Raw genomic sequence first — 24,397 nt, forward strand, 5'->3', positions numbered from 1 at the left:
CATGGGAACCTGTAATTTATAACCAGTTATTCCAAAGTATAGCTAACAACCTGGACTTGGAACTAGCATCTTAAGTGGGGATAGGAGGAAGCTGTCTTATAGGGCTGAGACCTTGACCTGTGGAATCCGACTCTATCTCAGAGCAGTGGTATCAGAATTGAGCTGAATTAAAGGACACCTAGCTGATGCTTGGGAATTGCTTGTTGATGTGGGGAACCTCTCCCCTGCCACATTGGATTTGGTCTCGGAACAGCAAAGAAAGATACCATCTTAAGAATCATGATTCTTAAATGTTTCAATTTCCTTACCAAGTTAGTGAAGCAGAAGATCTCATCACCTCCCATCTATCCCCACACAATAAAACATCCCCAGAGTCAATAGCAAAAGAGGCACTGGTTTTGATTAAAGAATAGTGAAATGATGTCTGTTTTTTATTAAGTATGAATAAATTATTAATATATCCCAGATGGATTTAGTGCCAAGACTGTCATGTTATAAATATGAAAAAGTAAACATGGATCACTAGAAGAATGCTCATTGGCCCCCAAATTCCATTGTCCACGTGAAAACCATTGATCCGATGGATAAAAGTCATGAGTCAAAAAAAAAAAAATCAGAATAGTGTCATCGGTTGAGTTTTAGCATATAATACATGGTTTTGAGAAAACACATGGTACAGAATGGGTGCTCCACACTGAGTGAAATTAAGTTTGGAAATAAAGAGAAGTCAAAGGGTTGGGGTGGCCGGGGTGGGGGGTGGAGTAGAACCCACTAGGTAAAGTTACTTGTTTGAACCCTGAATATGAAACCTTAATGTATTTGAGTAAGACATAGTTCCCATATTAACTCTTGTAATTCTAAAGAACACTTTGAATAAAAACAAACAAACACTTTGTCTTGGTAGTTGGAATCTGCATCTGAACTCCTCCACATATAGAATAACCTCAGGACCTATCAGTTCACCCTAGACTTACCTAACCTCCCAAGGATAGCTTTGAGAAAGTTAGACTCTGCTATCAGATTAGACTAGTGAAATGCTCTAACCTCTTTGATGGTGTACTTGGGGCTATTCTTGAAGGCACCAATCTTTGCTATAGGGAGGAAGAGTCTATAGATTAGCTTCTTCCATACCCTTAACTTCGCAGCTGACTTTGGAAAGCAGTGACTATTAGCTGTTGGTGCTCTTCTAGAAAATTGTCACCTCCCTCCAAGGGACTGCAAAAAGAGTGAAGGTCTAATTGCCAGGAGAAGATCTTTAAAATGCTGTATTAATATTAATAATATTAGGATCTGGACAAACTCATGAAATTAATCCTACTTTTTGACAAACTGCAATGAACTTTTTTTTAAATATTTTTTTAAGATTTTATTTATTTGACAAACAGAGCTCACAAGCAGACAGAGAGGCAGGTAGAGAGAGAGTGGGGGAACAGGCTCTCCACTGAGCAGAGAGCCCGATGTGGGGCTTGATCCTAGGACCCTGAGATCATGACCTGAGCCGAAGGCAGAGGCTTAACCCACTGAGCCACCCAGGCGCCCCCATTTTTAATAGATCTGCTTGCACACTCATCTCAACATTGAAAAATGATAACACGGCAGAAACTGAAGCTATAATAGATATAATAATCTTAAAATGAAGGTTTAATAAACATCTAAAGATACTGCTTCCCAGTTTAAGGCTGTACCATGTCTATGAACACAAGCTTACTTGTTTTTTGCTTACTCAGGGTCCTACAACCTAACTATTTACTAAGTGAGAGACATTATTCTACTCATTTTATATGTCCTGGTTAATTTCCACAAGCAATACATGAAGTAGAGGCTTCTCCTTTTACCCTAGAGGAAACTGGGACACCTAGATGTTAGTAACTTGCCCAAGGTCACACAGAAGACAATAAATGCAGAATTTAAATGAGGAAATTTTAGGCATCAGAAACTTTGATGTTAAAAACTGTAATACATTATATTTAATGATAGGGAATTTAGAATTGTCAACTGATACCTATATAACAAAATGTTTTTAGAAAAAAAATGTATTTGATGCAAGGTAGTATGTTGTAATATAAAGAACAAGAACTAGGAAACAAATTCGAGCCCTAACTACACATGGTGGTATTGAGGAAGTCAGTTATCCTCTCCCTAGACCTCTCAGATTTGTTACATATTAAATTTTGGTAATAATTTAACAGAAATAGATGAACTCTGATATTAGATGTGGTTATTATTCTCGGGTTAGATGACTGAAGATATTTTTGAGGCCAGTGCATTTTCAGCAGGCTTCTATGCTGTTGATAAAAGAACAGATCTGAAGTGATTTATATTTCCTATGCCCAAGACTGCCAAGAACTTTTTCTTCCTATGATTACACTAAAATTTTAAGAAAGGGTGTATCATGTAATTCTTTTTGCCCTTGAAAAATACTAATTCTCCTCAAGATCTAAATTGAGATTTGTAATAAAAATGGCTTTGTCTAGTGTTGGATTATTTTCTATTGTTTCATTGCCCAAATTTGATTAACTTCATAAATAACATATTCCATTTTCACAATCCAGTCTTAATAAGGCATGTATCTTTGCTTCTATTTATATATTTAAATCCATATAATTGCATTATTTTAGCAAGGAACATGGTAATTTTCACTTAGGGCACATTCAGAATATAGTTTGGGATTTTGCTGTGTACAAATCTAGTAAGTTTGTCATTATTTGCTACTTTGACTAGGCACATGTGTGTGTGTTGCGGGGTCAGTGGGGAGAGGATTTTTGTTTTGGCAAATATATGTGTGTAGAGAATCAATAGCTATTTTAATTGAGGTAATTTAAAATCAGATCGCAGAAAGAGACCAAGCTTCCTCTCATCTCCCTGAAGATTTGACTATGAAGGGGCGCCTGGGTGGCTCAGTGGGTTAAGCCTCTGCCTTTGGCTCAGGTCATGATCTCAGGGTCCTGGGATCGAGCCCCACATGGGGCTCTCTGCTCAGCAGGGAGACTGCTTCCCCCTCTCTCTCTACTTGCCTCTCTATCTACTTGTGATCTCTCTATATATACCAAATAAATAAAATCTTAAAAAAAAAAAAAAGATTTGACTATGAAGGCATCAAATCTGGTTGCACCTTCCACTTTTCATTTCATTCAGGTACTCTGAGGAATAATCTGGAAAGTTTCTCTTAGGACCTTTCAAAATTCAAAACTCTCTCAAGGGAAGAGACATGGGGGGAATAGCCCCTAAAGATGTAGCCCACTCCAGTGGAGACAAACACTGGCTCTAATTTCACCACTACATTTACTTGCATGCAAAAGTTCCCAATAAAATCCAGCTGGTTTAAATTTTGTCTGCAGACCTGAAAACCAGCAAATTTGGCTTGGCTTTCTATTTTGCAGAAAATGCTTCACACGGCTTTAATCTGGAAACACTGAAGTGTATGAACCCTCAACAGAAACAACAGAACAGCTGTCTCCTACCTTCACTTTCTCCCACCTCTACCCTTAAAGCCTTGGGTGCTTTTAAAGGAGGGGAAAAGTCTGCCTCTGAGCATGAACGATGGTATGAATCACCCATGACTACCTTTGTTGTTTGCTCTAAGCCAGAAAAGAAAGATTAAAGAGTTGCCATTGATGAGTGAGACAACTCAACTTTTGGCATCACTAGAGAAGGAAGGAGCATTTAGGATCATGGAGGGATATAAAACAACAATACTGTTACAATTTGAACAATAACAGGTTTCAGTATGTGAAAGCATAGTGTTATCTTTTCCATTTTCCACTCTTGTGCTTTCATTGGCTTCATACAATCCCCTTGTTGCCTATAATTGGGGATGGAGTTAGTGCCAAAGCTGCATAAAATAAGCAATCTTTCCTTTATACTTTCTGTGCATCATGATTGTGTATGTGAAGTCATAAAAATAATTTATTATGAGCATGTGTATTCCTGGCTTAAAGAGCCAACTACTCTTGTGACAACAGTATAATAGCATCACATGTATTCCCATAAAACACCATATGTGGGCACTTAATAGTTATTGCCCTGGCACCTATATACTGGGATATCATCTTAAAGGGAGACCCCTTATATTAAAGAATTCTTGGTACTTAGAAAAATAAAATCCTATAGATAAGATAGGTGAGCAAGGAGTAGAGAGTTATTAAGAATTCATTGATAATGACAATCATTCATCTTCCATTAGTATATCAGATTGTCTCAAACCACTTTCCAGAGTTTTTTCGTGGCTTCAGGAAAACCTTTTGCAGATTGCAAACATCAGCAAATATTCTCAGTCTCAAATTTGCAAGAATGCTCTAACATCACATAGATATCTAGTAAACTGAAGAATGGGCACAACATAATTTTTCTTCTTCTCACTCATTACTCTTTGGAAAGCATTTATTTGGGGCTTGTGGAACAAGTCACAGTAAACAAATTGGTTTTCAAACTAGATAAAAGAGTGCAAAGAATACCGGAAACCTTCTTTGTGGCCCAGTGTGAGTTCTTGGTGATGTTACCAAAGTGTGCCTCTGTAACAGAGACCGTGGCCCATTGTCCCTTTCTTTCCTGCTGGCGTCCAGATTCCGGCCAAATGGTTTCTTTTGATTACCACTGAGGATGGAAAGTGGCTTTCCCAGTTCTGATATGCTTTGAGTGTGTCAGAACTCTGGGACTGGTTCTTAACTATTACATTAGCCCCTGAATAAGGTGGCCAGACCCTCACTGTAGGCATATGATAAGGACTTCCAGAATAACTCAGCTGAAGAAAAAGGCTAGAGCCCACTAGTTCCAGATTATATGTCTACTTTAGTTGGGAGTCAAGGTAATCTGCAAGGAGGGAAGTCGGATAAATCAGATTGTGGGGTTTTCTTCAAAGGGCAGCTTATCTTAGTGATAGACTGCTATGTGTCATTGGGGTCTGTGTAGGAAGATGCCCCTGTTGATGTCTTAAGTTTCTAGAAAAACCATGATTCAATACCTGCATTTCTCTTCACTCAGTCTTCTTAGTATAACAGCCTGAAACTTACAATGGTATATTGTTTAAAGTACATATGGTAGTTATTACATGGAAAATGTACACTAAGCATATGTCTACAACCCTAATAGCTCCTTCCAACACGTCTACACGGCTGCTTCCACCCAGTCAATTTCTCTCACTGTTCTTTGGCCCAAACTTCCATGCCAGCACCCCTCCTCCTCTACAATGGAAATATTGTTGCTTTGAATTGTTTTGTTCTTTTTTTAAAGTTTTAATTTTAATTCCAGTTAGTTAACACACAGTGTTATATTGGTTTCAGGTATACGATATAATGATCCAACATTGATTGTTTTGTTCTTTTAACAAAACATGGGTAGCTGAAAGAGAACATGGTAGCTGAAAGAGAACTTCCGATTGTTTTGTTCTTTTAACAAAACATGGGTAGCTGAAAGAGAACTTCCGAGGTATAACATCTCTTATTGATCCAAATAGGTATTTTTTTTGTTGTTGTTATTAAAACTGGCTTAGCAGTTACTATCCCTATATCTTGTTATTCTCTACCAACTGCTGGGTTTTTCAAAGGCCTTTACCTTATTAAACATAAGTCCCTAGGGGTTCCTCGGTGGCTCAGTGGGTTAAGCCGCTGCCTTCGGCTCAGGTCATGATTCCAGGGTCCTGGGATTCAGCCCCACATTGGACTCTCTGCTCAGCAGGGAGTCTGCTTCTCTCTCTCTCTCTCTCTCTCTCTCTCTCTCTCTCCCCCTCTGCCTGCCACTCTGCTTACTTGTGCTTTCTATTTCTCATCAAATAAATAAATAAGATCTAAATAAATAAATAAATAAGTCCCTGACCTCTTCTCTCTTTTTCATTAAGAACTTTTTTCCACTAGCCTATTATAATGCAATTTAAAATTTGATTTCCTTCCTGTCCACTTCCAAAATCATGTGTTTTTAATTTACTATCAGTGATTTTCCATCCTGACCATTCATTTTATCTTCATCATTGGATTACAAGATATCTAAGAGCAAAGAATTTTGAGAATTTCTCTAAGCTTTCATCTCACATTTGTGAAATGAAACTAGAATACCCTGGTTCACAAGATTTTTTTTTCAGAATGAAAACATTAAAACTAATATTAGTATCAATGTGGTTTTTGGAGATTTCCATAAGAAAGTGCAATTGTAGGGAGGAATAGAAGGGAAAGCAATGGTAAGAGAAGAAACAAGGATAAGAGAAGAAGCAATGGTGGTTCTTTTTCTCTACCCCTTCCTGCTCCTCTTCCTTCCTTTCCTTGGAAAGGTCTTCTTGGGCCAATTCACTGAAGTATTCTAAAACATCATGTCATCTGAAGAAACTCAAAGTCACTTTTCTTTCTTTGTTTCTTTTTTTTAAGATTTCATTTATTTATTTGACAGACAGAGATCACAAGTAGGCAGAGAGGCAGGCAGAGAGAGAGGAGGAAACAGGCTCCCCACTGAGCAGAGAGCCCCATGCGGGCTCGATCCCAGAACCCTGAGATCATGACTAGAGCCGAAGGCAGAGGCTTTAACCCACTGAGCCACCCAGGCACCCCTAAAAGTCACTTTTCATTTAGTCCTCTGTATTTTCAATATCAAATAAAACTCTAAATTATATCATATTTAGTAAGGATGTAATTTATTGAGTGAGTACTTTATGCTCTTTTCACGTATCATCTGGTTTGACTTTTAACAATAAGCATTGTGGTAGGCATCATCTTTTTTAAAGATTAAGGAACAGAGTCTCAGTAAATTTGCCTAAAATGACAGAGCTGAGGTGAGGCAGAGCCAGTTTTGATCCATACCTAATTACAATGCTTTTGCTACTATGTTCTTCACCATTCTGCTTTCCAACAAAAATCTCTTTGTTTTAAATATACCCATCCACTGGCTCTTTTCTCTACAGTAGATTCTACCACCTTTTTTTAGTTTTCATCTTCTCACATCTGATTTTTTTCATAGTTTCCTCACCAAACCAGCTGATTCACTATGCTAGACTAATTGTCCAACTGTGTCTTGATTGTATTATTTCTGTCTGCAAAAGACACCTGTTGCTTTCCATTGCTCCTGCCTTCATCCTTCGCACATGTAAACTTCATCTGATTCCCAAGAATACCCAGAATGCAAATCAGGTCTTACTTCTCACCATTCCTCAAATGCATACCTTTCCCTTAGCTGTCCCTTGTTGATTCCCTCCTCACTTTATTTAAATTATTTCCCTTACCTGAAAGCAGATTGAGGACTTCATAAGAGCAAAGTCATGTATCATCGTACCAATATATTCCCATGTTGACTGCCATGGTGCTAGCTCTGAAGTAGGAAGTAATTACTTATCTGGAAAACCTTTACGTAGGTCCAAATCTGGTGGTTTCTACCACATGGTCCTGTGGACATTCATAGGTGACTAGATGTAAATGATCCGTGAACTCCTTCTCGTTCTGCTGGAATGGGTCTCCTAAGTAGAGGGCAGATTCTAAATTCTCCATATCTCGGGAGGAGAAATGAGAAATTGACTTATGGCAGATAAACTGGCAGCAAATGTGGAATTAATGTTGCATCACACCAACCTCTCTAAGGGGTAATAGGAGTAGCATTTGGGGGTCAGGTATCTCCCAAGCCACAGGCTAAAAAATTTGTTTAACTCCAAGGAATAGAGAACAAGAGAAATTGTGGTATCACTTGTTTGTATATATATATGCCTACTAGAGGAAAGGATTATAAATAATGCCTGTATTCAGGAACACAAAATACCATTAGTCTGATTTTTCTGACTTTCCACTGACTAATACAAAAATAGGAAGCTGCAATAAACAGTTTGTGCCTACCCTATTTATACAAATATTTGTTTATCAATCAGATATAGCCATGTTTTCCAAGGGTTTGGTTTTGTTTTGTTTTCCTTTTTTTAATGGATTCCTAGATGTATTCCATGGAGAAAATAAACTTAGGTAAAGTTTCCCTTCTGCTATAGCAAACAAAAGAAACAACAACAACAAAAAACACTAGAAAACACTTGCAGCCAGGTCATAATTTATTTTTTCTAATCTAAAATTTTCTAAAGTAATTTGTTTATGAGATCTTTAATTTGCCTAACATATAAACAGGTTCTATAGAACTAGCATTTCATAAGAAACATTTAGACAATTCTGCCTCTTCTAACAAACTTTGAATTTACTGTGTTGACTTCAAGTCAGATTTCTGAAATAAGAAATGCCAGAAGATTCTACTTCAGTAAATTGACTCAAGAAGATCTTTCCAAGGAAAGGAAAGAAGAGAAGGAGGATGCAAAGGGGAAGAGGTAAAGAGAAAGAACCATCAAAGGAATTTCTTCTCTTATCCTTGCTTTCCCTTCCATCCCTCCTTACAGTTGTACATGCTTTCTCACAGATGTCTCCAAAACCCTATTTATACTAATATTAGTTTTAATATTTTCATTCTCAAAAAAAAATTGTGAACCTAGGTATTCTACTTTCATTTTACAAATGAGAGAACTGAAGTTTAGAGAAATTCTCAAAATTCTCAGATACCTCCTAATCCAATGATCAAGATACTTACTCTTTGTCTATCAGTAAACAAACCTGATTGTTAGAATTAATTACTAGGCAAATAGTTTCTTAACACATTACTATTGATCAGTAATAATATGCATTTGTTACAGATGGGACAATGATTTTTCATTTTTATTTATTTTTATTTTTTTTTTAAAGATTGGTTTATTTACTTGAGAGAGAGAGAGAAAAAAACAAGTGAGGGGAGGGATGGAGGGAAAGAGGGAGAGAGAGATTCCTCAAGCAGACTCCCTTGAGCACAGAGCTCTATCCCAGGATTCTAAGATCATGACCTGAGTCGAAATCAAGAGTCAGACACTCAACTGACTAAACCAACTAAGTGTCCTTGAATTTTCATTAAAAGTGATAATGATATGTGAAAAATATGTGATTTATCTAACAACCCTTTGTCAATGTCAAAGATAAGAAAAAACTAAACATTATATAATCATACACTATACATGATGATACTTACTACACATTGACAGATGTGCTATATCAAAGGTAAAATTGCTAATACTTTTTGGCCATTAGATAATTGCATAGGCGTGGAATTATGATAGCCATATTACATTGTAAATTAGGTAAATCTGGTGTCTATTTTTAAGAAGTTTGCTATCTAAGGAAAGCTAACTACATATACCATACTTTTATATTTGGCTTTCTCCCCCAAATTTATAAACTTATGTTCAGGGATGAGATACTGCAATTATATACCTTTTTTCCTTTTTAAAACTCAGAATTTATAAAACTTTCTGAATTATCTCATCATTCCAAATGTCTATGAAGACTATCCAAAATGTATCCCTTTTCTTCATTTTTTTTCCTAGCTCTCTTGTCCCTGGTGTTTTCAATCAGCCTATGAAAAATTGTGTAAGCTAGCCAGGTAAAGTCTTACACATTTTCGAAACAGTAGACATTAGGGAATCATTCAGTTCCAAGTAGAGATATCAGTAGATATTGAGTAGACAATTACTATATTGCCACATATACTTTTTCATAAAAAAAAAAATTCTATAAGAAACCTCCATAGAGGAAAACAAAAACTTATGAATTTGATAAAATATGGTGTAAACTATTCCCATTCTTATCTTACATTTGTCTCATTACAAGCTCTCCTGGTGCTTGTAAAATATAATTTGAGGTAAAAATTACTGTTCAATTTTGGGAACACATTTTTTCCAATAAATTCATTCCAGATAGAGGTACTTTTTAGATAGTGGGGTTATTTTATATTTTTATCTGACTCAGGTTGTATCAATGTAGATGTAGATTTTAGCAACCAAAGAAATAGCCAAGTCTGATTTTAAACAGTTACAACCGATCTTTTGTGCATTATTCTTTGTGTGCCCTTTGCCTGCTGAATATGCTGGAAAGCTTTATGTATAGTCTTAACTCTACATCTGTAAAAACAGAAAATGCTCATACTGATAACATAGTCTAAGATAATTGCTCTGAAGAAGGCAGCATTTCTTTAATATTTCTGTTAAATGTCAAAGTTAAAGTGGTTGATTTATTTCATTACACTGAAAATGATGAACATATTTCAGTAGGGTTTGCAAGTTGAAACATCATACAGATGTATGTGAGTCATTTCAGAAGCTTTATTTAGATGTGTGTCCCCTCTTCTTTTGTAGATTTCAGCAACAGAAACATACATGATCATGAACATTTGCAAGCAAGTACTACTATGAAATATTTCTCATTGTGCAACACTATCAAATACAACTTTTCCCTATTATTTTTCAAAATTTATCACTTAATCCAGATGGCTGCCACATTGGAAAACACTGAAAATGTTTTTGCATATTTTTTGTGACCTCCACGGGGTAGATTTTACGTATAAATTGTAGAAGATTTTGCTACGGATTGTATCTTCACTATTTACCAACTCTGACCTTGGATAAGACAACTATTCTGAGTCTGAGTTTCTTAATCAAGTTGAGCTAGTAATTCCCATTTGGTAGGTGTTGTGAAGTTTAGCAGTGTTTGTCAAAAAGCCTTTTAAAGTATTAAGCACCATATATATAGAAGTAAAGCATTTTGTTTATTCTACGAGTATGCACATGTATTTCTCCTTGTGTGTGTCTGTGTTTATAGACTGTATATACTGTATATACTCTACACACACAGGCACACACAGAAAATATATGTTCCACTAGCAGCATGAACGTCATCTGGGAAGTTATAAGAAATTCAGAATTTCTGCCTCATCCCAGACTTACTAAGTCAGAATTGGCATTTTAAGGTAAACCAAGAGCGATGTGAAAGTTTGGAAAGCATTGCTCCGTGTGGTCTACTTACAGTCTGATCTTTCTCTCTTTCCACCAACACACACATACATATGTAGCAGCCAGAGGGCTAGGCTAACAAGGTAAATTTATCATCGTGAGTTGCTAAAAGAGAAGTCTAGGAAAGTACTTCATATTTTAACTAGAACTGACCATCAATAATAGTGGAAAGATATGAGATATTAAGTGGCTCATTCCTGGAATAGTGTTTACTGCTGTCAATAACGAGGCAGAATGGATTCATTGCGTTTAAAGTTTGAATTAGATAATCTAAGACATCCCATCCAATTTGTGATTCTACTATACATGCATACTCATATATTTATTGATATATATTCTAAACATGAATATTTAATTCCTATCTCCAATCTATATCTTTAGATCTGTTTTGTATGAGCCCACAGGTGACAGATTTTTTTAATTCCAAGATTTAAAATTGCTGCCTTCTAAAACAATCATAGTATATTTATGCATATTTATCATATATAAATCATAGTGTGTTTATCTAATCTAGTGTTGGCTATTATGTAGCAACGCATAATTTGCATTCTAATTGCTTCCTCAGTTGCTATTTCATTATTTGCAGAAACTATTGAGGAAAATGTGAACAGCTGAGACTCATTATAATCTCTAAGCAGTCTACTAGATGTGTGGGTAACACTGTTACTCAACCAAGGGCCAGAGAACTTGACATGCCAGACTTGTCAATACAGTCAGTTACTAACACAGAGCTTTTGGTTCATGACAAAAGATCAAGACAAATCTTCTCCAGTGCATACTTATTCAAATATGTGTTTTTTGCTTTTGTTTTTTGACATACAGAAAGCTGTATATATGTAATGGATAGAGCTAGATGAGTTTGAAGATAAATATACACAATGAAACTCACATCACCACAGTCAATACCATAAGTGTATCTATTACCTCTATGAGTTTCTTCCTATCCCCTATTTATTACTATTCTGCATGTGTGGTAGGAACATTCAACTTAATAGCTGCCCTCTCAGAAAATTTTTAAGTGTAAAATATAGCATTATTAACAATAGGCTCCATGGTGTACAATAGGTCTCTAGGAGTTACTCATTTTGCATAACTGAAATTTCGTGCCCTTTGACTATGTTGGAAGAGGCTATCCAGAGGATATTACTGCTGGTTAATCTGTGAGCTGAATGAGAGAGACTGGAGGCTCCTTGCCCCCTCCCCTGTTGAGTATACATTCTACTCACTGTTCCCATAGCCAGAGCTGTTTCAAGGATGTAGTCTTGAACAATGTGTTGTTGCGACCATATGGACTATAGATGTGACTGAACCCCATTTAAGACCTCTGTATAAACTTTTAAAATTCTAGTGGGTGAGTGCTAAGTTCTACTATCTCGTGACTGCCCAAGGCAAGTCTCATATATAAGATCCCTTGCTTATTAAAACAACCACCTAACAACTGGAGGGGCCTGCCTCTTTCTTTAGTCTTCCCTTTTCCTCCGTGTATGGAGAACCAGTTAACAGATTTCATCCAGGGAACTCCTGAGTTTTGCCAACCAGCAGACTAGTAGTGCTAAGTTTCCCTTTCCTCCCTAGCGCCTGACAAACATGGTTAGCCATACATAGTGTAACAAGATAAATCCAAGACATCGTCTCGTCTTTTTTGAATTTGTCAACTAAATGAATGAAGATGCTGCATGTTATTATTTAGGGAAAGCATGTTATTTGGTCAATTTACTCTTTAAAACATACATTTTAGCAGTGATATTATATTGTCATCATATGGGTTTAATACCTTGGTTTATCATGTTATTACTGCATTGTTTTCTCAGACTTAAAGATGTTTATATATTTTCCTTTCTCCCCAGCTGCAATGCTTCTTAGATCCATTTTGCAGTCAAATGCTCTACCACTGAGCTATACCCCCTTAGATCCATTTTGGAAGGAGATTTTTATACACTAATGATAGAAAGGTCCATGATACATGGAATCTCACTACTGATCATTAAGTGAAAAAAGTCAAAACTCGTTTCCAATTTGAGAATTGAAATATCTTCAGATGACCATATTGAAATATTGATCAAATTAGAAATAGCTCCAACCCTTGGATATGCAAGAAGGTCATCCTTGCATCTTCATTCTCACTGAAATTTTGTCATGGTATTGGCAGTCTTTTATTTAAGAATGGAAAGAAGCAAATAACATTTAACTATGCTATGTGACATGTTAGCAATTTTTTAAAAAGCTATAAAACATAGAAAACATTTAATTATTCTATGAAAATGTTCACTTTGTCAAGATTTTTCTTCCATGCAGACTTGTATATGTAAATAGAATTTTAATCGAAGATTTACAAAGTTGCACTATATGATATATTTAATTTCTATTTCAACTATTCTGACATTTCTTTTTAAATCATTATTTTGTATCTGATCTATCATATCTTTATTTATGCATTTACTATTTCATAAGAATTATAAAATGTAAAGTTTTAGATCCCATCAGCTCTCAGCCACTGCTGCACAAGGATTTGGAAGAAAAAGAAAAAAAAAAAAGAAATGATCACATCTCTGTAGTCATTTGAGGAGAACACTATTTAAATTTGTTCTTAACATAGGGCTGAAATTAATCTTGATTTCCCGTCAAATGTACAGGGATTTTACAATATAGTTCATAATAGTGTTTAACTCCTCTAGGGTATGAGTTAAGATAAACAAGTCACTGACAGTGTTTATCTATAAATATAGCAGATGGTGTGGGACTGAGGTTGGTTATTAACTCTGCCGACTTTAATTTCATGGTTATAAAACACTGTAAACCTCACTGTTTATAAAAGGCAGGGAAGAATCTCCAGTGGGCTTCAGTAGCCAAGAAACCCTCTGTAACATTAATCTCTCTAACTGATACTCGGTATCCTCCTAGGGTGCAATATTTAAGATTGTGGAGTGATTGCTAGACACATTAAAATTTTCACTGGGATCATTAGCTAACATTTCTGTCATTGATCTATTATAACTTTGTTAATGAGTTCCATGTGAGTGAAATTTAGTGAATGAGACGATTCTTTCTAAACTTTGTTAGGTGGATGTTTAGCAATTACCTTAGGCAGATATATTTAAGAAGCAGCCCAATTTGTCAGAATAGTAAACTTTTTTCTTATGTAAAGATGAATCATGGTACCTAACTAGACCAAATGTACTTAGGGGTAGAATTTCATAAAGGAATACTATAGCATCATTCAAATAATTAGCCAATGTACATGATAGACATCTACATGTAAGCCATGGATCTGCCTCAAAATGCCATAGAATTTTAAATTTAAAAGAATTAAAACATTGCAAAATGCCATAGAATTTTTTAAAAGCAAAACTATCCTTCATATTCTGAAGTGATTTGAATATAAAATTTTAATATAATTTGCTTCACCAAAATCTGTAAGATCAACTTGATTAAAATTAATTCTTCCCCAAAAAAGGAACCACTAGTATAAAAATGATATTATTTGAAATAGCTCAGTTTTCCCATTCCAACTTTATAGTGAATAACAAAATGTATTTTATGAGCACAAAATTGAAAAAAAAATTCACACACTCTACCTCTATTACTTTTGCTTTTAGAAGAGACTGATTTTTCAGTTCCTAAGAAAGTCAGACTTCTATAAATATATGATAACCCAGTATGTAAGTCTGGGAATAAAAAAATCTTAAACTAAAACATCTTCACTGTATTATAGTTCAGACTCCTTGAAAATGGGTCTTCTAATAACAAAATCTTCCCTTTTCTACCTCTTATGTTGGCTCCTTCTCTTGGACCCATACTGAGAGCTTTGTTATGATCTGAAGTCTGTCTCCTCTGCTTTCTGCTGATTATTCCTAATTTAGACCTCAAATCTTGGCTTCCAAGCAGCTGGCTTGTGTACAGCAGCAACTCTTGGTGAAGAAAGGACTAGATGGGACTATTGATAATATGTCTTTCCATCTCCCTTCCTACTTAGAGCCTCTTGTCACTAATTGTCATCAGATGTATGATTTCACTATTTGATGCACTCATTTCTACAAACAACAGTCTACTCAGACTTTCAGGTCTCAAAGGACATGAAACAGAGTGGACAGCCAGTCTCTCAAGGGGAAGCTTTATCTTATCTCCCCCACCCTTTTTTAAAGATTCAAATCCTACCTGAATCTTCATCATCAAAGAAATTGGTTATTGGGCTATTGGTATATTTAACATTCATATCTGTGTTGAACTGAATCAAAACTAGGGGTGAGTTCATTTCAAAGTTATCAATGAATGTCACTAAAAATGAATCCGTTAATTAGTTTTAAGAATCCCATCTTTTTGTCTTGTGAGTTGTGACGTGAGATAGAAATGTGTTTAGCAAAATGTTGCCACAAAGACTAGGGCCATAAGATAGAAATGTGTTTAGCAAAATGTTGCCACAAAGACAAGGGCCATAGAGTGGCTTTTCCGTAAGTGTGACCCTTTCCCATAAGTGTGACAAAAGCTAGTTGACAACAATAGAGAGGGAAGGGATTTACAAGAGACAGAGTAGGGAAATAAGGAAAGTTGGATGTTGAAGTCTGAGGGTGAACAGAGTGATTGTTTTAGGGACTTGATAAGAATTTATAAATACGAAGCCTGGGTGGTTCAGTCAGTTAAACATCTGCCTTCAGCTCAAGTCATGACCTCAGGGTCCTGAGATGGAGCCCCGCATCCACCTCTCTGCTCAGTGGAGAGTCTGATTCTCCCTCTTATTCTCCCTCTGTGTTCTCCCTCTCTTTCTCTTTCTCAAATAAATAAATAAATAAGTTGTTTTTTTTTTTAAAGATTCATAAATACAAAGTGTTTTAGGGAAATGAGATATTCTAAAAAGCACATTGGAACAATCACTCCCATAAAACAAACAAACAGGGAACTTTTTAATATCACAATGGGTAGCATCAAGTTGCTGATTTTTAACCCCTGGTCTATGTATAAGGTACAGTGAACTGTCATAAAGTATAATGCACTTCCTTAATCATGGTTTTGGAAAACGAAAAACAAAAAACCCAGCAATCTCTGTCAAGAAATGATCTGATTAAAAGGTGGGGGGGAAAAAAAAACCTGTTAAAATGTAAGGAACGTGCTCCTGCTTTCATCCTCATCTATCAGATTTTATTAGGAGAGCATCAGAAATAAATTGGTACTTTGTAATCTAATATAAAACAGATTACAACCCATAGAAAAAAGTTATGTATGACTTTTAAATACTCTAATCTAATTTTCATTATTTTCTTTCAGATTATCTGAATCTGTCTAATGTCAAAGGCATGGCATTGAATAAAAGAAAACCTGCAAAGGAGATAACTCTGAGTGGATTTCATTCCCCTTTCAATGGTCAGTTAAAAATCCATCCTCTATTTTTACTATTTATTCTCTCTCAAAAATTCAGTAATTGTTTTTTTAATCTTTCGTTTCTAGGAGAAGTAATCTATGCTGTCATGTGCATGACGGTCACCTGTGGAATCCTTCTCCTGGTTATGCTCAAGCTGAGGTAACTGGATACAACTCAGAAGGGAAGGGCTGGAACAGAATCGGCCTGGTTACAGCACATTTCACAATGGCAGATCCTACAAAGGGCCTGAGAATGAAAGCTTCTCCGTTAAGACATACTAAATCATTTTTTAATGTGGGATCGGTCCATGGAAACATTACTCTAAGTCTTCAGATGCAAGAGAAATGTGATCAGGGAGATTTTTTTTCTTTAATGTTGCATTTTAGCAGCACATGTGCATTGTTCCCCCCAATTAAACTGTTATCAATCTTTCCCCTGGTTTTCCTACAAATTCCAAGTTGAACTTTGCTGCATTCCTCATTCAAATCATTTGCAGGATTGATCAGCTTACCTAACGGAGCTGTTGTGGACTTTGTACAGTTTATATTTATCTGAAGATTTCCTCTTCAGTTTCTTATATGCTAATAAACTGTATTCATGTTTTAATATACAGTTATTAAAAGAAGCATTTAAGGAGACTTCACAGGGTACCCTTAGAAACACTTATTACTATTTCCCCACATTAATTCACTCTTTCCAAATCTTTTTCCTTGGCTGTCCTTGTTGCTGGAATGTGGTAATGCTCCAGCAAACATATGAGACTTACATTAGAGATATATCAATGTCTATATTTCTAGATGTCCAGGGTCTAAAATTTTTCCACTTATTTAATATTGACCAATAGACATAAAATGGTGTATATTTGCTTACCTTTCATTTAAAAAAAAACCCTCATATTTATAAATCAGTGATGTTCATTTTCTTTTTTCTTTTTTTTTTTTTTAAGGTTTCTATTTATTTGACCAAAAGAGAGAGTACAAGCAGGGGGGAGCAACAGAGGCAGAGGGAGAAGCAGACTCCCCGCTGAGCAGGGAGCCTGATGTAGGACTTGATCTCAGGACACTGAGATCATGACCTGAGCTGAAGGCAGCCGCTTAACCAACTGAGCCACCCAGAAGCCCCTGATGTTTGTTTTCTTATTCATTATACATGAGTGTGTATTTGTGTCTCATTTGAGTATCATGCAATGGAGAAATATATATGTTTGCATATATACATTTATATCATGTATAGGCACACACACATAGAGTATATTTATGAATAAGATTAAGTCTAGAGAAGAGCAATGGTAATAGACCTTTCTCTTATGGCAATCACAGAGGAGAACTCAGTACACTATTCAAAGCTTGTACACTGATGCCTCCTCCAGAAATCTCTCACTTTAAGACCTTGACAAGTAGGCAGATAAAATGAAATACTTATACCAACAGGTGAGGCACTTGATGAGTTTACACTATGCCTAAATATATTCCAATGAGTTTTTAAATGCAGTGTCTACTTATCTACTCATTGGATTCCACCCCATGGAACATTTAATTTGGTGCTCACCAACACAAGTACCCAAACTGCTTTTCTCCAAGGCCTTAAAATTGTATGTGTATGAGATGTTCCTTGGGTCCTAAGAGACAGTTTAAAGGCTAAATAGCTCTAGTTTCTAAGGGGGTTAATAGCATTGGAATTTATTAAACTTGACTTTGTTTGGTTTAAAATACTTGAGAGCACTGTCAATTACTGGACCTGCCTACCTATTCCATTATAGACATATCATTTCAGAGGCACAAATGGTTTTCTTGTTTAGCCAAAGTCTTATTTTAATGGTTCTGAATCTTTATTTCTTAGACACACATAATGTATAAAGTTCATATCTACCACATTGCATTTTTACAGATTACTATTGTACCGCAGATAAATAACGTGTTGTCTTTCAAAATCCCCTGTGTAGATTCACCTCCTTTCTCATCTACCTATCCCTTTACTGGATGGCAGTGTGGGTGTTTTTGACAAAAATCTTGAATTTACTTTAATGTGTATTTTAAGGCAAATCATTCCTACTATTAAGTACACCACATGTAGTTACAAATTATTTTCCATACAATTAAAAATGAATCTTTACCCATAATCTGAATGATCCAGAAAGTAAATGATCTAGGGTTAAGTAAATGACAAAATTACAAGCCATCATGGAAAGAACAAAACAAACAAAATCTCAGTAACAACAAAACCCATGTTACACTAGGGATGACCAGCACCTTTTAATGAAAGAAGGCTGGTTGCCACTTCAGGCATTGGGAATACCTTTCTGCAATACAAGTTAACATTTTTACATTTGTTTCATATTATGTGAAATTAAAATAACCCTAAATCTTCAGAGGATTTTGTAGAGAAGCCAATAATTTAAAACTTAAATGTTGAGGCACCAGGACACCTGGGTGGCTCAGTCAGTTAGGCATCTGCGCTTGATTTTGGCTTAGGTCATGATCTCAGGTTCTTGAGATGAAGCCCCACTTGGGTTCTGTGCTCAGTGGGGAGTCTGTTTCTCTCCTTCACCCTCCCCTTTTGCCCTTCACCCATTTTCTTTCTAAAATAAATAAATTAAATAAAAAATAAATCTTAAATATGAAGTAACTCTTAAATAATTTAAAGCTTAAATGTAATTTAAAAGACTCTTAAAATAATGATTCCTTGGAAATCACAGTTAAATGCATACTTCTTAGAAAGACCATAGAATATTTGACTATTGAGACTTTACATTCAGGAACTTGATTATATTTTTCTTTCCAGGGATAAAATCCATCCAGAAATATAAGCACATAGAAGCTCATTTGCAAAATCATTAAAATGGCATGTTGTTAACTTTAACTTTTACTTTTATATAGAACTTCCAGGATATCAAGTCAAACAAGAGATCATTCACCAATCCAAATACCTGGAGGACTGATTCTTTAAGAGTCACGGATCATTAACAACCACTTTCTTTACAGGAAGTCTTTGTAGTCAGTCAACAGAATCTCCCAGCTGTCATCAATAAGAAAAATGTGAAGATGGATCTAATGATATTGGATCGTTCAGGATAATAGTGTAAGAAATAGTAATAATGGCATGATGTTAGGTTTTTTTTTTTTTTAAGAAAGTATTCAAGTAAAAATGTATGGTGGCAACTTTTATGACACTGGTAGAAAATTAAAGTCTTCCTTGAAGGCAAAATATGTTACCCCAAGTTACAGCCTGCATGATTTGTTTCATAATAAATTTGAATCTATATAATAGTAATTAGTTACATCAAAATATGATATATTATGGTTAGCAGGGTTTATTTTTCCTGTTCAATCTTATAAGTTCCCATTGACTTGCCAAAAGGAAAATGCTAATGGAGATATCCAGTATAATTTGTTATTTGTGTACTCTTATCCATTTTCAAATCATTAGCTACATCATTAGCATTGACTTTAAGTTCCTACATATATTTGTCTAGATGATTGGTCCTAAATATCAGAAATGAGATCTTTGGTTTTTGTAACTTAAATACTGTTGAATTTCACTTCTTTAACTTGATATCTTTACTTCATACTTATAAAAATGTAGAGCAACACATTGCCTGAAAAACTCAATGTGCATTTTAATAATGACATACTTGTGAGTTTAATTTTTTCTATGCTAATTACTATGTTTTTCTGCAATAATAAACTAATACTCTAACTATTATAGTCTGTATTGTTTCCATATGTTACTTTTGGCCTGATTTGACACCAAAGTACAACTGTGATTAGAAAATTATGAAAAAGATATTTGTTAGTTTAGTTTTTGATACATATGTGCTTTTCACCTGTCTGCAATCATATTAGTACCACTGCTAAGAATACCTATGAGGCTTTATTATCTACAGTGGCACAGGAACACAAATATTCAATAAACTGAGCATACTAATAAATAGTGATATATTTACATTGAAAGGTCAAGTATTTTCTGTCTGTTTGGTCTCATATCTATTGCTGTTTACCATGTTTCAGATTAAATCACTATATTAAATTAAATTTGAAGTTGCCATTTGACTATGTTTACTAAAAAAGCCATCTTTTAAAACAGGGAAGAATGATTTGGGAAGTCATAAAGCTCACTCAAGAAGTTCTTTATATTCCAGTGTCTGTTAGCTCCCCCAAATTATATGAAGAGAATGTAAACATTTCTATCTCCAAATCCCTGCTATTTAATATGAACTTGCTAATGTCCAGGAAAACAGACTCTCTCTGGAAAACTGAGGAAAGGAGTCAAGTTGCTTTTAGAAATATGTTCATATTGAGCAGGGAAGGGAAGGACAGAGTGGGAAACAGAGGATGCCCTTTAAAAACAGAATCTTACCTCTTAGGCCAGCAAGAATGAATAGGTCTTTCTGGGCAGAATTTCAGAAGTAGGGATCCACTTGCAGCATTTAGAGAACTTTAAAGAATCAGCTGTCCCTGGACAGGGAGTCTAAATTGAGAAAATATGGGACATAAAACTGACAAACATCGGGTCTGAGACATGAAAAGTCCTTAACCATGTAGCTAAGGAGTCAAGATCCTATAAATGTAGCTTTCGGGCCCCTTCAGAACATGGTGGCCATCCCACCCCCATCTTTCACTCTTCCTCATCCCGGCCTCTAGAAAGCCTTTCCTCACAGCCCTGTCCTGCTCTAGAGTTAGGAACTCCTGCTCAGTGCTCCCCCCATCTTAGACTACTATACCTTATTATGATTTATTTTTCATTATTGTTTTTCATAGTAAATTGTAAACCTTCTAATTGAATCTGTTGATTCATCTCTAATTTCCCTTCCTTTATGCATGGTCAATTAAAAAAAGCTGTTTAATGAATGAATTTCCTCATTTGGAAAGCTATAAAGTGCCATTAAATAATTCTAAACAGGGGAGTGATTTACAATTTATGAATGAGAAGATGCATGTAGGCAGAAATGTAAATGTTGGGCTGAAGATGGCTAACACTAATGTCACGGAGTCTACTAAAAATGCACTGTAATGTGGAGCCAATAAATATTGAGGGTTTGCATTAATTCATGTGTTCAACATATATTTATTGAATATATACTATGTACCAGCCACTCTACTAGACACTGGAGACAGAGTTCTGAACACTGGAGACAGAGTTCCAAATTTCTCTTGGAGTACATACAAGTAAAGACAGTAATTTGTGAAAGTGATCGATGCTACTAAGAAATGATAGGTTGGAGATTAAGAGTGATGCAAAGTAACTGTGACAGGATAGAATAGCATGGACATAAATATTTCATAAATAGAATGGATAGGGATTTGATATTAGATATTTGCAGAGAACAACATCATGATGATCATGGCAGGAACAGAGATTAAGAATAGGTAAACCACGGCGCTACCTAGAAAACTGGCTCAGAGGAGAGGAGGAACTTGGAATAGGAAAAGACTGTCTGCCACTTAGCTTCAGATCTGTTACCAGTTTTCTCTGCTTGTATACACCTCAGGAGGCTGACCTATATGAATACAGGTTCTCTTGTCCTCTGGCTTCCAGTTGGGTTTAGCCAATAGTGAAAAGATGGGGGGATATATTCCTCTGGATCCCTCCATGAGGGCCCAACTTGGGCTGGCTGTTTCCCTGGACAGAATATCACTGTTTCTATCAGTGTGGCTTTTTCTACATGAATCTCTCCTTCTGAATTCCAGAAACGTTTCCCTCTCCCTTCAGGACTAGCAGTATTAATGACTCAGCTGTTACTATTCTTGAGTTCCTGAGTTACTGGTTTACTCTTGATGGTTTTCCAACAACTACCTACACCTGTGTAAAGACTCCCTAAATCAAACTCTTACAGTCATCGAGTTTTAGATAACTTGGACTTTATACTAATTTGAGTATACTATTTGTTTCCTTTTGGGTCCCAGACTAATGATCTTAGTAATTATTTCAGGTTTGGACCATTCACTGGAACACCAGTGGGATATCCTTGTGGAGTTTTCTAGTGGCCAACCAGAAAAATACAGTTATGGCATTACTAAGGGGGATCTAAACTAGATCTACTGAATTTGGAACTTTACAAGATTTTCCTTATCTCTCCCTCCCCTAGAGCAGAAAGCAAGTTTACCACCAGAGGTTGCTGGTGATTTCTGGGGAAAAAAAAAACATTGGGAAAATTGTTACTAGACGATAGACTTCTCAGAAGAATTTGAACATTGATGAAATTCCCTCCAGAGGAGCACCTGGATAGCTCAGTCAGTTAAGCATTTGCCTAAGGCTCAGGTCCTAATCACAGGGCCCTGAGACCTGGCTTCCTGCTCAGCAGGGCATCTGCTTCTCGCTCTGCTTCTCTCACACCCCAGCTTGTGCTCCCTCTCACGCTCACTCTCTCTCTCAAATAAATGAAGAAAATCTTTATTAAAAAAGAAAGAAAGAGAGAAAGAAAGAAATTCCCTCAGTTACAAGGTTTTGTTCCTCCAGCTACATCTACATACTTACCTACAGCCACTTTTTCTCCCTAGAATTGTTTGCATAAAACCCCACAGGTGCTCCTTGGCAGGAGTCAGTAGAGTGGTACCAGCTGAAATACAGCAAGATGAATCAGAAAGGCTTCTTGGGAAGGAATTTAAGGCAGAAGGAAAACTGGGACTTTATTGTTACTCTAAAGGCAGGGCTCCCAACTAGTCTTATTTTTGAATTCCCTGTGAGCCTTCTGAGAACATATTTTTGGGACTTACCGAAACCTGCATCCCTTTTGTTGCCGTGTACAGTGAAATGAAGTTGAACAACTTAAAGAGTAAGTGAAAGGTTTCTTTTTTTTTTTACTTTTTTGAGGGAACTGGAGGAGATTATGCTGAATGAAATTAGTCAAGCAGAGAGAATCAATTACCACATGGTTTCACTTACTTGTGGAGCATAAGGAATAACATGGAGGACATTAGGAGAAGGAAAGGAGAAGTAAAGGGGGGAAATCGGAGGGGGGGTTGAACCATAAGAGACTGTGGACTCTGAGAAACAAACTGAGGGTTTTGGCAGGGGCGGGGGATTGTTGGGAGAGCCTGGTGGTGGGTATTAAGGAGGGTATGCATTGCATGGAGCACTGGGTATGGTGCATAAACAATGAATCTTGGAACACTGAAAAAATTCAATTAAGTTAATAAAAAAACACACATCAAATTTGAGAGTTCTACAACCAAAGAAATTGTTGGTCAAAATGATGGCATCACTGCCTTAAAGGCATGCCACATTAGCGTGTGTATCAGTGCATCCCCACTGATATTTTTACATGCGCTTCCTTGTCTATTCTTTCGCACGTTGCTCCTCAAAACTCTGAGTATCAGGCTGCAATCACTCACTGCACTCTGGTATCTCAAGTTGTTCCCTCCATACTGCTTTGAGACTTGAGTGTCCATTAAGACCACACTGGTTACATCCAGAAACTTATTCTGGGAATGGGTGTTTCCAAAGCTTTTCTGCATAGTAAAGTCAGTTTCAATAAACGTATCTTCTTTAATCAGGGATTTATCACACAGGTATCTGTTATCTTGGTTGTACAAAGAGAAGGAAAATAGGCCTTTAAAACAGATTTAGTCAGCTATAATTTTAGATAAAGTCATAAAACTTCATAGAACTAGAATTTCTCCATCTACATATAATTATGTTAATCTGCCTATTAATGTCTATGAAATATGTAATTACTTATTTTGAGTGTAATGGACTATTGGATATCTGGATATAAGTTGAATTTGTACTAGAGAGAACTGTGACAATTAAGGTAAAATATTTTCTGAATCTTTTATGCTTAGATAGAAATACAACTACAAACATAAAACAGCCTTCTTTCAAGTAAAAATTTTCATTTGCAAGCCCAGAGTTTGCTTTGGTTCTATGTTTACTCATTAAGGAGTTAATTTTTGTTTTAAAATCATATGTGTGTGCTCATGAAATTATTTTCTGTTTTCTTAAGAATATTGATTTCCTTTATGCGGTGGTTTAAAATTTTTAACATAAATACTACTGTTTTATTTCCTCTGGATAGAAGTTCTTTAAAAAGGCTTAAGGAGGATGTATTTCCATGGTTATTAAAAACCTAATTTACATAAAATAATACTGGAAAAAAGAATATGTATTTAAGATGGCTAAATCAATACTTTGAGACTTTACTGAAATATCTATCATGTTGCATAACTGTTTTTGCAGAAATACTTTTATAAGGTGAGTTTTTACTGACTGCTTACATTTATTATACTCCT

General features: G+C 35.8%; 1 protein-coding gene across 1 annotated transcript in view; it reads left to right on the forward strand.

The window, feature by feature from the left end:
* The window catches only part of GFRAL (GDNF family receptor alpha like), a 58,759-nt gene extending 39,578 nt beyond the window's left edge, over positions 1–19,181 (forward strand). The window contains 3 exon segments of the mRNA XM_046004081.1: positions 16,076–16,171; positions 16,256–16,328; positions 19,046–19,181. Coding sequence (XP_045860037.1) covers positions 16,076–16,171; positions 16,256–16,328; positions 19,046–19,115 — 239 coding nt within the window. The 3' untranslated portion in view covers positions 19,116–19,181.
* The last annotated feature ends 5,216 nt before the right edge of the window (positions 19,182–24,397 follow it).

Source organism: Meles meles, chromosome 5 (assembly GCF_922984935.1).
Source record: "Meles meles chromosome 5, mMelMel3.1 paternal haplotype, whole genome shotgun sequence".
Taxonomy (NCBI): Eukaryota; Metazoa; Chordata; class Mammalia; order Carnivora; family Mustelidae; genus Meles; species Meles meles.